Below are 13347 nucleotides of genomic sequence, written 5' to 3' on the forward strand. Positions count from 1 at the left end.
CCACATCTTGTGATGTTTTATTGATAACTCTTTTTTGTCATCACCAAAATACCTTCTTAATTTCGCTCATTATGTATGTCCTGAGTGGCTACTCCGGAACTAGTATTCACTCACTTGTTCGCTCATCCTCTCCTTTTCTGTCCCGACTTGTCCTACTAACCACTAACCCACTCACTCAGTCCCTCACTCTTCTCCTGTAAACTATATCAGTGATAATAACATTAATAGCTACTCCTTGCTATAGTGCCAGGCACTGCAGTTAATGCTTTATGAACAGTATTTAATAGAATGCTCAAAACAACACTATGAAATAGGTATTATTACCCCTATTTTACGGATGAGGAAACAAGTTCAAAGATGTTACCTATTTTGCCAGCTGCTAAGTGACAGAACCCAGGTTTAAACCAGATATGCTTAACCCTGGAACCCTTGCCTGTTACCACTTCACTGTACTGCCGTCAACACCCTTTGGCCTCTTACTGCTATGGGTCAGTATTTTCAGTTATAAATGAAAACATTCATTGAGTGCCTGTTACTGTAAGATCCTGTTCTAGGTGCTGTCATGTATATAAATAGAGGAGAGAATGCCTGTGGGTTATTAATGCTCATAATCTCCCATATTTGAGGATAAACAGCCATGTCTTTTATCAGCGTGTAAGACGGTATGTCCATGATTCATAAATTAGCGCAACTAAGGACAGAGGGGGTGAAAATAGCTTAGTACATGAATGTGGATGGTGACCACATCTCAGACAGAAATCAGCCAACCCTGACTAAATGACTTACAGAGAATTTTAATAATACATTTCAATTGGTCTGTAAAAACTCTCTCTGCTGATGAAAAATCTGTCCTGTCAAAAGTTCCCAACCAAATCTGCTTACAATCCATTTTCGATGAACCTCAACTTCCTTTGAAGTAGAATAAGCTAGTAAAGCATTTTAGCCAACAATAAGCACGTTGCGAAGCTAGTCCTTATAAGATTCATTACTGATGAATAAAGTTATTGAGTTAAAACACAAACGTGATATTAAACTACTTGTACCACAGGGCCTTCAAGATGGCAGAGGACTAAGACATGGAGATCACCTTCCTCCCCACAAATAGATCAAAAATACATCTACATGTGGAACAGCTCCTACAGAACACCTACTGAACGCTGGCAGAAGACCTCACACCTCCCAAAGGCAAGAAACTCCCCACGTACCTGGGGAGGGTAAAAGAAAACAGAAAAATTAGAGACAAAAGCATAGGGACGGGACCTGCACCAGTGGGAGGGAGCTGTGAAGGAGGCAAGGTTTTCACACACTAGGAAGGCCCTTCGCGGGTGGAGACTGCGGGTGGCAGAGGGGGGAGCTTCGGAGCCACAGAGGAAAGTGCAGCAACAGGCGTGCGGAGGGCAAAGCAGAGAGATTCCCGCACAGAGGAGCAGTGCCGACCAGCACTCACCAGCCTGAGAGGCTTCTCTGCTCACCCGCCGGGGCGGGCGGGGGCTGGGAGCTGAGGCTCGGGCTTCAGAGGTCAGATCCTAGGGAGAGAACTGGGGTTGGCTGTGTGAACACAGCCTGAAGGGGGCTGGTGTGCCACAGCTAGCAGGAGGGAGTCTGGGAAAAAGTTTGGAACTACCTAAGAGGCAAGAGACAATTGTTTCAGGGTGCGTGAGGAGAGGGGATTCCGAGCACTGCCTAAACGAGCTGCAGCGATGGGCGTGAGCCGTGTCTATCAGTGTAGACACCAGAGACGGGCATGAAACACTAAGGCTGCTGCTGCAGCCACCAAGAATCCTGTGTGCAAGCACAGGTCACTAGCCACACTTCCCCTCCCAGGAGCCTGTGCAGCCCGCCACTGCCAGGGTCCCGTGATCCAGGGACAACTTCCCCGGGAGAACACACGGTGTGCCTCAGGCTGGTGCAACGTCACACTGGCCTCTGCGGCCACAGGCTCACCCCGCATTCCGTACCCCTCCCTCTCCCTGGCCTGAGTGAGCCAGAGCCCCCTATTCAGCCGCCCCATAACCCCCTCCTGTCTGGGCGAAGAACAGATGTCAGAGGTTGATCTACATGCAGAGGCAGGGCCATATCCAAGGCTGAACCCCAGGAGCTGTGCGAACAAAGAAGAGAAAGGGAAATTTCTCCCAGCAGCCTCAGAAACAAGGGATTAAGTCTCCACAATCAGCTGGGTGTACCCTGCAACTGTAGAATACCTGAATAGATAACAAATCAACCCAAAACTGAGGCGGTGAACTTTGGGAGAAACTGTAGACTTGGGGTTTGCTGTGTGCAACTGACTAGTTTCTGATTCTTATGTTTATCTCAGTATAGTTCTTAGCACTTGTTATCATTGGTGGATTTGTTTATTGGTTTGGTTGCTCTCTTCCTTTTTTATCTTACTTAAAAAATTTTTTTTAATTAAAAAAATTTTGTAATAATATTTCTTTATTTTTTATTTTAATTATTTTTTATTTTATTTATTTATTTTTCTTTCTTTCTTTTTTTCCTCCCTTTTCTTCTCAGCCACGTGACGGACAGGGTCTTGGCACTCCGGCCGGGTGTCAGGCCTGAGACTCTGAGGTGGGAGAGCCGAGTTCAGGACATTGGGCCACCAGAGACCTCTCAGCCCCATGTAATATAAAGCAGCGAGAACTCCCACAGAGACCTCCGTCTCAACACTAAGAACCAGAGCCACTCAACGACCAACAAGCTCCAGTGCTGGTCACCCCATGTCAAACAGCTAGCAAGACAGGAATACAACCCCACCATTAGCAGAGAGGCTGCCTAAAATCATACTAAGTTCACAGACACCCCAAAACACACTACCAGACGCAGTCCTGCCCACCAGAAAGACAAGATCCAGCCTCATCCACCAGAACACAGGAACCAGTCCCCTCCACCAGAAAGCCTACACAACCCACTGACACAACCTCACCCACTGGGGGCAGACACCAAAACAACAGGAACTACGAACCTGCAGCCTGTGAAAAGAAGACCCTAAACACAGTAAGTTAAGCAAAATGAGAAGACAGAGAAACACACAGCAGATGAAGAAGCAAAGTAAACACCCACCAGACCAAACAAATGAAGAGGAAATAGGCAGCCTACCTGAAAAAATATTCAGAGTAATGAGAGTAAAGATGATCGAGAAGCTTGGAAATAGAATGGAGAAATTACAAGAAACGTTTAAAAAGGACCTAGAAGAACTAAAGAGCAAACAAACAATGATGAACAACAAAACAAATGAAATTAAAAATTCTCTAGAAGGAATCAATAGCAGAATAACTGAGGCAAAGAACGGATAAGTGACCAGGAAGATAAAATAGTAGAAATAACTACCACATAGCAGAATAAAGAAAATAGAATGAAAACAATTGAGGACAGTCCCAGAGACCTCTGGGACAACGTTAAACGCACCAAGAGTCGAATTATAGGGGTTCCAGAAGAAGAAGAAGAGAAAAAGAGAGGGACTGAGAAAGTATTTGAAGAGATTATAGTTGAAGACTTCCCTAATATGGGAAAGGAAACAGTCAATCAAGTATGGAAGCGCAGAGAGTCCCATACAGGATAAATCCAAGGAGAAACACGCCAGGACACATATTAATCAAGCTATCAAAAATTAAATGCAAAGAAAAAATATTAAAAGCAGCAAGGGGAAAACAACAATTAACATACAAGGGAATCCCCATAAGGTTAACAGCTGATCTTTCAGCAGGAACTCTGCAAGCCAGAAGGGAGTAGCAGGACCTATTGAAAGTGATGAAAGGGAAAAACCTACAACCAAGATGACTCTACCCAGCAAGGATCTCATTCAGATTAGACAGAGAAATTAAAACCTTTACAGACAAGCAAAAGTGAAGAGAATTCAGCACCACCAGACCAGCTTTACAACAAATGCTAAAGGAACTTCTCTAGGCAGGAAACACAATAGAAGGAAAAGACTTACAATAACAAACTCAAAACAATTAAGAAAATGGTAATAGGAATATACATATCGATAATTACCTTAAATGTAAATGGATTAAATGCTCCCACCAAAAGACACAAACTGGCTTAATGGATACAAAAACAAGACCTGTATATATGCTGTCCACAGGAGACCCACTTCAGACCTAGGGACACATACTACTGAAAGTGAGGCGATGGAAAAAGATATTCCATGTAAATGGATATCAAAAGAAAGCTGGAGTAGCAATTCTCATATCAGACAAAATAGACTTTAAAATAAAGACTATTACAAGAGACAAAGAAGGACACTACATAATGATCAAGGGATCAATCCAAGAAGAAGATATAAAAATAGTAAATATTTATGCACCCAACATGGGGCACCTCAATACATAAGGCAAATGATAACAGCCATAAAAGGGGAAATCAACAGTAACACAATAATAGTAGGGGATTTTAACACCCCACTTTCACCAATGGACTGATCATCCGAAATGAAAATAAGGAAACACAAGCTTTAAATGATACGTTAAACAAGATGGACTTAATTGATATTGATAGGACATTCCATCCAAAAAAAACAGAATACACTTGCTTCTCAAGTGCTCATGGAACATTTGCCAGAATAGACCATATATTCGGTCACAAATAAAGCCTTGGTAAATTTTAAAAAATTGAAATCGTATCAAGTATCTTTTCTTACCACAACACTATGAGACTAAATATCAATTACAGGAAAAAAACTGTAAAAAATACAAACACATGGAGGCTAAACAATACACTATTAAATAACCAAGAAATCACTGAAGAAATCAAAGAGCAAATCAAAAAATACCTAGAAACAAATGACAATGAAAACATGATGACCCAAAACCTATGGGATGCAGCGAAAGCAGTTCTAAGAGGAAAGTGTATAGCAATACAATCCTACCTCAAGACACAAGAAAAATCTCCAACAACCCAACCCTACACCTAAAGCAATTAGAGGAAGAAGAACAAAAAAACCCCAAAGTTAGCAGAAGGAAAGAAATCATAAAGAACAGATCAGAAATAAATGAAAAAGAAATGAAGGAAACGATAGCAAAGATCAGTAAAACTGAACGCTGGTTCTTTGAGAAGATAAACAAAATTGATAAAACATTAGCCAGACTCATCAAGAAAAAAAGGGAGAAGACTCAAATCAACAGAATGAGAAGTGAAAAAGGAGAAGTAACACCCAACACTGCAGAAATACAAAGGATCATGAGAGATTACTACAAGCAGCTATACACCAATAAAATGGACAACCTGGAAGAAATGGACAAATTCTTAGAAAAGCACTACCTTCCAAGACTGAACCAGGAAGAAACAGAAAATATGAACTGACCAATCACAAGCATTGAAATTGACACTGTGATTAAAAATCTTCCAACCAACAAAAGCCCAGGACCAGATGGCTTCACGGGCGAATTCTATCAAACATCTAGAGAACTAACACCTATCCTTCTCAAACTCTTCCAAAATATAGCAGATGGAGGAACACTCCCAAACTCATTCTACGAGGCCACCATCACCCTGATACCAAAACCAGACAAAATGTCACAAAAAAAGAAAACTGCAGGCCAATATCACTGATGAACATAGATGCAAAAATCCTCAACAATATACTAGCAAATGGAATCCAACAGCACATTAAAAGGGTCATACACCATGATCAAGTGGGGTTTTTCCCAGGAATGCAATGATTCTTCAATATAGGCAAATCAATCAATGTGATACACCATATTAACGAATTGAAGGATAAAATCCATAAGATAATTCAACACCCATTTATGATAAACACCCTCCTGAAAGTAGGCATAGAGGGAACTTACCTCAACATAATTAAGGCTATATATGACAAACCCACAGGCAACGTCATTCTCAATGGTGAAAAACTGAAACAATTTCCACTAAGATCAGGAAGAAGACAAGGTTGCCCACTCTCACCGCTCTTATTCAACATAGTTTTGGAAGTTTTAGCCACAGCAATCAGAGAAGAAAAAGAAATAAAAGGGATCCAAATCAGAAAAGAAGTAAAACTGTCACTGTTTGCAGATGACATGATACTATACATAGAGAATCCTAAAGATGCTACCAGAAAACTACTAGAGCTAATCAATGCTTTTGGTAAAGTAGCAGGATACAAAATTAATGCACAGAAATCTCTTGCATTCCTATACACTAATGATGAAAAATCTGAAAGAGAAATTAAGGAAACACTCCCACTTACCACTGCAACAAAAAGAATAAAATACCTAGGAATAAACTTACCTAAGGAGACAAAAGACCTGTATGCAGAAAACTATAAGACACTGATGAAAGAAATGAAACATAATACAAACAGATGGCAAGATATACCATGTTCTTGGATTGGAGGAATCAACACTGTGAGAATGACTACACTGCTCAAAGCAATCTACCGATTCAATGCAATCTCTATCAAACTGTCAATGGCATTTTTCACAGAAGTAGAACAAAAAATTGCAAGATTTGTATGGAAACACAAAAGACCCCAAATAGCCAAAGCAATCTTGAGAAAGAAAAACGGAGCTGGAGCAATCAGGCTCCCTGACTTCAGACTATACTACAAAGCTACAGTGCTCAAGACCATATGGTACTGGCACAAAAACAGAAACACAGATCAATGGAACAGGATAGAAAGTCCAGAGTTAAACCCACACACATATGGTCACCTTATCTTTGATAAAGGAGGTAAGAATATACAATGGAGAACAGACAGCCTCTTCAATAAGTGGTGCTGGGAAAACTGGACAGCTACATGTAAAAGAATGAAATTAGAACACTCCCTAACACCATACACAAAAAAAAACTCAAAATGCATTAAAGACCTAAACGTAAGGCCAGACACTATAAAACTCTTAGAGGAAAACATAGGCAGAACACTCTATGACATAAATCACAGCACGATCCTTTTTGACCCACCTCCTAGAGAAATGGAAATAAAAACAAATGGGACCTAATGAAACTTAAAAGGTTTTGCACAGCAAAAGAAGCCATAAACAAGACGAAAACAAAACCCTCAGAATGGGAGAAAATATTTGCAAATGAAGCAACTGACAAAGGATTAATCTCCAAAATATACAAGCAGCTCATGCAGCTCAATATCAAAAAAACAAACAACCCAATCCAAAAATGGGCAGAAGACCTAAATAGACATTTCTCCAAAAATGATATACAGATTGCCAACAAACACATGAAAGGATGCTCAACATCACTAATCATTAGAGAAATGCAAATCAAACTACAATGAGGTATCACCTCACACCAGCCAGAATGGCCAGCATCAAAAAATCTAGAAACAATAAATGCTGGAGAGGGTGTGGAGAAGAGGGACCCCTCTTGCACTGTTGGTGGGAATGTAAATTGGTACAGCCACTATGGAGAACAGTATGGAGGTTCCTTAAGAAACTAAAAATAGAACTACCATACGACCCAGCAATCCCACTACTGGGCATATACCCTGAGAAAACCATAATTCAAAAAGAGTCATGTACCACAATGTTCATTGCAGCTCTATTTACAGTAGCCAGGACATGGAAGCAACCTAAGTGTCCACTGACAGATGAACGGATAAAGAAGCTGTGGCTCATATATACAATGGAATATTACTCAGCCATAAAAAGAAACGAAATTGAGTTATTTGTAGTGAGGTGGATGGACCTCGAGTCTGTCATACTAAGTGAAATAAGTCAGAAAGGGAAAAACAAATACTGTATGCTAACACATATATATGCAATCAAAAAACAAAAAAAGGTTCTGAAGAACCTAGGAGCAGGACAGGAACAAAGATGCAGATGGAGACAATGGACTTGAGGACACGGGGAGGGGGAAGGGTAAGCTGGGACGAAGTGAGAGAGTGGCATTGACATATATACACTATCAAATGTAAAACAGATAGCTAGTGGGAAGCAGCCAAATAGCACAGGGAGATCAGCTCGGTGCTTTGTGACCACCTAGAGGGGTGGGATAGGGAGGGTGGGAGGGAGACACAAGAGGGAGGGGATATGGGGATATATGTATACATATAGCTGATTCACTTTGTTATACAGCAGAAACTAACACAACATAATTCTAAAGCAATTATACTCCAATAAAGATGTTAAAAAAATAAAATAAAATAAACTACTTGTACCATGTAGCCTGAATGTTGTGTAAAGTTATATAGAACTATTTCAACACAGAAAAATAATTCGAACATGTCATCGTTTTAAGCTATCTGCTTATTCTATTCCCTTCACTAATCTGGATAAGTTAATACTGTCAGGATACTGGTTACATTTTTGCAAACAACTGTAAGTATTACAAATACACAAGAAATTGCATAGGATGTTGTTCAGCAGTCCTCTTTCGGGTAACCATACATACTCAGGGGCATTTGGAAGGAGTCACAATTGTGAATCCAGTCTACCAGGCACAGTATTCACATCACAAACTGCACAGCTAAGTCTCATCCAAAGATCACAGTTGCAAATACCAACTGCATTTACTCTGAAATCTAAACTCTGAATAGAATTCATTTTTAAGAAAACAAAAGTCAATAAAGAGAAGTCATTTTAAGAGCTTAAGAGTGGCAAAAGAAGTAGCAAGCATGTTTGATTAACAAGGAGAAGCATCAGGCTACATAACATAAATGACACGGATACTTACTGTTCAATTCGGGGTGACAAGTACAGCTTAGGATACACCTGAGTGGCTTCAGTGTCCTCAAAACTGACAGAAAGGAGGGCCACATCTTCTCCAGGGTCTTCATTCACATCCTTAAACAGTTAGTGAAAAACACAATGCCATCAGTTCCTTCTCTCATGACATCTTTCTGGTGACCAGCTTACAGCCCACTAGCAATGAGACCAGAGGTGTGAGCTACCTGGATTCAAGACGCCACACATCCTTTGCCACCTACCTAGTCACTCTTTTAGAGTGATAGCTTTCAAACTTTCTGACCAAAGCCTACCACAGTGAGAAAAAGCCTGCCACCAATTTCACTTGTCCCCACATTCCAAGAGGGGAAAAGTGAATCTGGTGATAACAAAGAATTAGACAAAAACATAGTTAACAAATTACAGTAATCATGCTGCTAGCAAGATATATAATGGCTTATAATTTACATAATACATACAAATGGCTTAAAATTTACTTTTTCTGGGATGAAGATGCATTATAAACATGATTTATATCACTAGACAACAACAAAATCTTAAAATACCCAGTAATTTTATTATATCTACCTTGATAATATAAGTTATTTAAATGGCAAACATTACCAAGAAGCATATCACTGTGAAGTATTCCACTGTACATGCAAATGGCAGGGTGTTGATGTATATATCTGCTTTAGCAAAATGATTATGGATGATTCATATGTGAACCACAAGACATACGTATCTTAAAAGACTAGTTATAAGAATATTATGACAAAAACATTGTTGATCCAGATATGTATCAAGAAACATTGAGAGGTTAACCAAACAACCCACAATAAACTAGACTGGTAATGATAAAGCTAAACTTACTGTAATTTATAATTAAAAAGCAAGAATAGCAACAATCGAATGTCATAACCAACCCAAACCAACACGGATGATACACTGAATTGTCCTGAATTAAAATTGTGGGATTTACAACTATGTGCATGTGCTTTATGATTGCTGCCAAGCCCTGAGTATTTGCCAGGCTGCCAGAAGAAAATACCAAATTAGAATAAATTCTCATTGCATGTTGATTTCAATTTGTGAAGAGCAAATTCTAAAAACCCTTAATAATTTATTTCTGGTTGATAGTGGCTCCAAGTCAAATGCAGGTTTTTTAAAAAACTTGATAGCATTGTGCATCTTTCACCCCAAAGGACAGGTAAGAACTGACCCACATTTCCGAATCAGTTCACAGGTCCTCAGGAGGGCTCAGCAGCCATCCTAGGAGGGTCCCAACCCAGACTTTAAGAATCACTGCCCGTGAGCTGTGAGAATCTCAGATATGAAGTCCTTCCTTTGATCTAAAACTAACCTCAGCCCTGTTTCTCCTGCATCCTAGGAAGCTGGACATCATGCTCACCTGCTCACCTCTAGCATCTTCAGTGTCCTTGCTCTGCCTTCTATTGTGTCTATAGGATGCACAAGTGTGGCAAGTATACATAGGGACAAGGACTGGAAGTCTCTCCCATCTTAAAATATAAAAATTTTAAAAAGAAAGAAACGAATCATGCTGGTCTCTACCTAGTTCCCTGGGTTCTCTCTCTCCTCCCCTGCACAGACTGCTGAAAGAGTGGTCCACACTCCCTGCCTCACTCCCTCCCCTCCTCTTAGCCTCCCCTTAGCCCACTAGAGTAGCCTTCTGACCTTACTTCTTCCCACAGGCAGCCACTAAACACAGCAAATGCCTCTCGGTCCTTACCTTACTTGATCTCTAAACAGTATTTGACATGGAAATCTCTCTCCTCGGGAAATTCTCTTTCTTGCTTCTAAGAAACTATACTCTCCTGGTCTTCTTCTGTCTCTTGGCCACTTACCCTTCCCTTTTCATTCTCTCTTTTATAACTTCTCAACTGATTTTTCATTTTACATTACATTTAGCCTTGTTGTAACTAGTCAAATGATACAGAAGTTTTTAAAAGAAAAAGCATTTCCACCCTCACTTTTCAAGGTAACCAATAGTAACCGTTACATGGGCTTAAACAGCTTTTTCTATGATCATAAACACACACACACACACTTGCATATAAATAACTCTTTAACCCTGTGTCTTGTTTTCCCTAATGGAGTCATATTATACACAGGACTCTACCAACTGCTTTCTAAATAGCCACATAATATTCCACGGCATGGATTTATTTTCTATTTAACCATTCCCCTAGCAACAGACATTCAGGTTGTTTGTAGTTCTTAGCTACTTGATCGTGCAGCAGTTCACATTTGGACCCATGAGTTTGCATCAGTATGAGAGAGAGCCTCTTTCCGTTCATCCTGAGTCACTGGATAACACTGGCTGTTGTCACTCTTTAATTTAATGTTGGCCATCTGATAGCTGGAAAATGGTATCTCAATTTAGACTCAATGAATGAAGCTGGGCAATGTTTTTCACTTGTTTACTGGTCATTTACATTTCTCCTGTAAATTTTCCCAACAAATCCTTTACCCATTTTGCTTAAAGGTTCTTAGACTTTTTTGTTATTGCCGTGTATTAGATTTACTAACCCTTGTCTATCATGTGTATTATACATATTTTCTCTTTTTGACTTCTGACTTTGTCTAGGGGCTCTTCTGACATCAGAAGAAAATTTAGATTGCTATAGAGTTAAATCTGGTTAATAACTCAGGGGTTATTTAACCATTTTCCTAGTTTTTCATCTAACATTGTTACAATTTTATTTTTACATGTAGATTTGCAATACACATGTATATCTGGAATATATTTTTAGGTGGTATGACACAGGAAGTACGTACAAGGATGATTTTAGTACAGTGCCTGGAACACAGAAACCACTCAATGTCTGCTGAATGGATAAATCAATAAACAATTTAACGTTAATTCCTAACTGTTTTTCTCCACTCCTAGTGATTTTCAGCAACCTGCTTTACAAAAGTTGCTGTCACCAGTGATGTCTGGAAACTAAGTACTGGCTCCTTGCTCCTGTCCTCCCCCCACACACACACCCCCTCAGGTACACCAAGGTCCCTAGAACTAGTGGTTTTAAAAGGAAAGCCAAGATTGGGAGTCTGAGTTTATCTATCACTTTTTGCTCTTTTATAGATGATAAAGAGTCCAACCTTGAATATTCCTTTCTGCAAAGTAAGGATGGAAAATTTTAAAAATACTTATAGTCTCAACAAATAGAAACTATGTAATTATATGACTCTAAAACTCATAAAATATCTAAAATAAGGTTGAAGCTAAGCTTGAAAAAATTCACATTCAGAGGGACAAATTTATTTTATTTTATTTTTTTTTATAAATTTATTTACTTTACTTATTTATTTTTGTCTGCATTGGGTCTTCGTTGCTGTGTGTGGGCTTTCTCTAGCTAGAGCGAGAGGGGGCCACTCTTCGTTGCAGTGCATGGGCTTCTTACTGCGGTGGCTTCTCTCGTTGCAGAGCACAGGCCCTAGAGCACGCAGGGTTCAGTAGTTGTGGTGCACAGGCTCAGTAGTTGTGGCTTGCGGGCTCTAGAGTGCAGGCTCAGTAGTTGTGGCTCACGGGCTTAGCTGCTCCACGGCATGTGGGATCTTCCCGGATCAGGGCTTGAACCGGTGTCCCCTGCATTGGCAGGCGGATTCTTAACCACTGTGCCATCAGGGAAGTCCCGGGACAAATTCATTTTATAATCTAAGTGTAGAAGTAGTCCCCCTTTCGAGTTAGGCTGGTCATCTTAAGAGAGACAATAAAAAAAGAACTAACATTGAACTGACTTTCAGATACCTTTCTCCAATGACTAAGTTTCCTTGTTAAAGGTCAAGGCTCTGACCTCAAGTCACAAAACTCTGTAAAAACAAAAAAAACACTGCAAAACTTGGGCCCACTAAAAACCCTTTTAATTAACAGCTTCATTCCATATGCCTATGGATAATTTATAATTATTTCCCTTTCCTGCTTTTTAACTTCTCATTTCACTACCATTTAAGCAAAGAACAGAAATGCTCAGAGACAGTCCTCCAAACAACCGGAATGACCCTGGTTTATATAATCAACGTTTATTATCTGGCATCCTGCAAAAAGTACACGAAACATTACTCTGAATATGAAAATAGTTGTTTCCAGGAGTTCCTTTACGAACTACTTTAATATGATTTATTCCCCTTGGTGTGGCACGTGAGTTTTCCCCGAGTTGGTATTTGATTCCTAATGGATATGTAAGTTTGACTTTGAGAGCTTAAATAAGCCCAAAGAGTTCCAAAAATACAAATCCACACAGAGCTGTTTCCAGTTTCTGCAACTCTAACAGGATTGTACATGTGTTCCTTTCCATCTGGGAAATTATAAAAGAAGCTCTTGTACCATGGCTCTTAGAAGCTAACATTACAGATGATTATTGTAACCACTAATGGCAGCATTTAGAAAACAGGGGGTGGTTACAGTGTAGTAGGGGACATTTAAAAATGTATAAGTATACATTTTCAGGGCTTTCTATCTGCGCCATTTGAAACTGCAACAAGCTAAAATGGGGGAAAGACGCCGAACATGAAGCTAAAAAAAAAAAAAAATACTGACTCCTACCTTTATAAAAGCATGTCGGGCACTGATATACACAGGGTGAGGCAATAATGGCCATGATATTTTGCTGAAAACTAACTATGGATTTGGCTCGGCACTTGGCTGTAGCACAAAGGGGTTCCTACGGCTTGCAGTGAATAGTCACTAGATGGTGAGTTCCTTGCAGGC

General features: G+C 39.9%; 1 protein-coding gene across 6 annotated transcripts in view; it reads right to left on the reverse strand.

The window, feature by feature from the left end:
* BABAM2 (BRISC and BRCA1 A complex member 2) overlaps positions 1 to 13347 on the reverse strand; it is a 453750-nt gene that overhangs the window by 206479 nt on the left and 233924 nt on the right. For all 6 annotated transcript variants that reach the window (XM_073791483.1, XM_073791482.1, XM_073791484.1 and 3 more), the window contains one exon: positions 8626 to 8735. In XM_073791483.1, the coding sequence (XP_073647584.1) occupies positions 8626 to 8735 (110 nt within the window). The remainder of the gene's footprint in view (positions 1 to 8625; positions 8736 to 13347) is intronic.

The sequence above is a fragment of the Tursiops truncatus genome, chromosome 14 (genome assembly GCF_011762595.2).
Source record: "Tursiops truncatus isolate mTurTru1 chromosome 14, mTurTru1.mat.Y, whole genome shotgun sequence".
Classification (NCBI taxonomy): Eukaryota; Metazoa; Chordata; class Mammalia; order Artiodactyla; family Delphinidae; genus Tursiops; species Tursiops truncatus.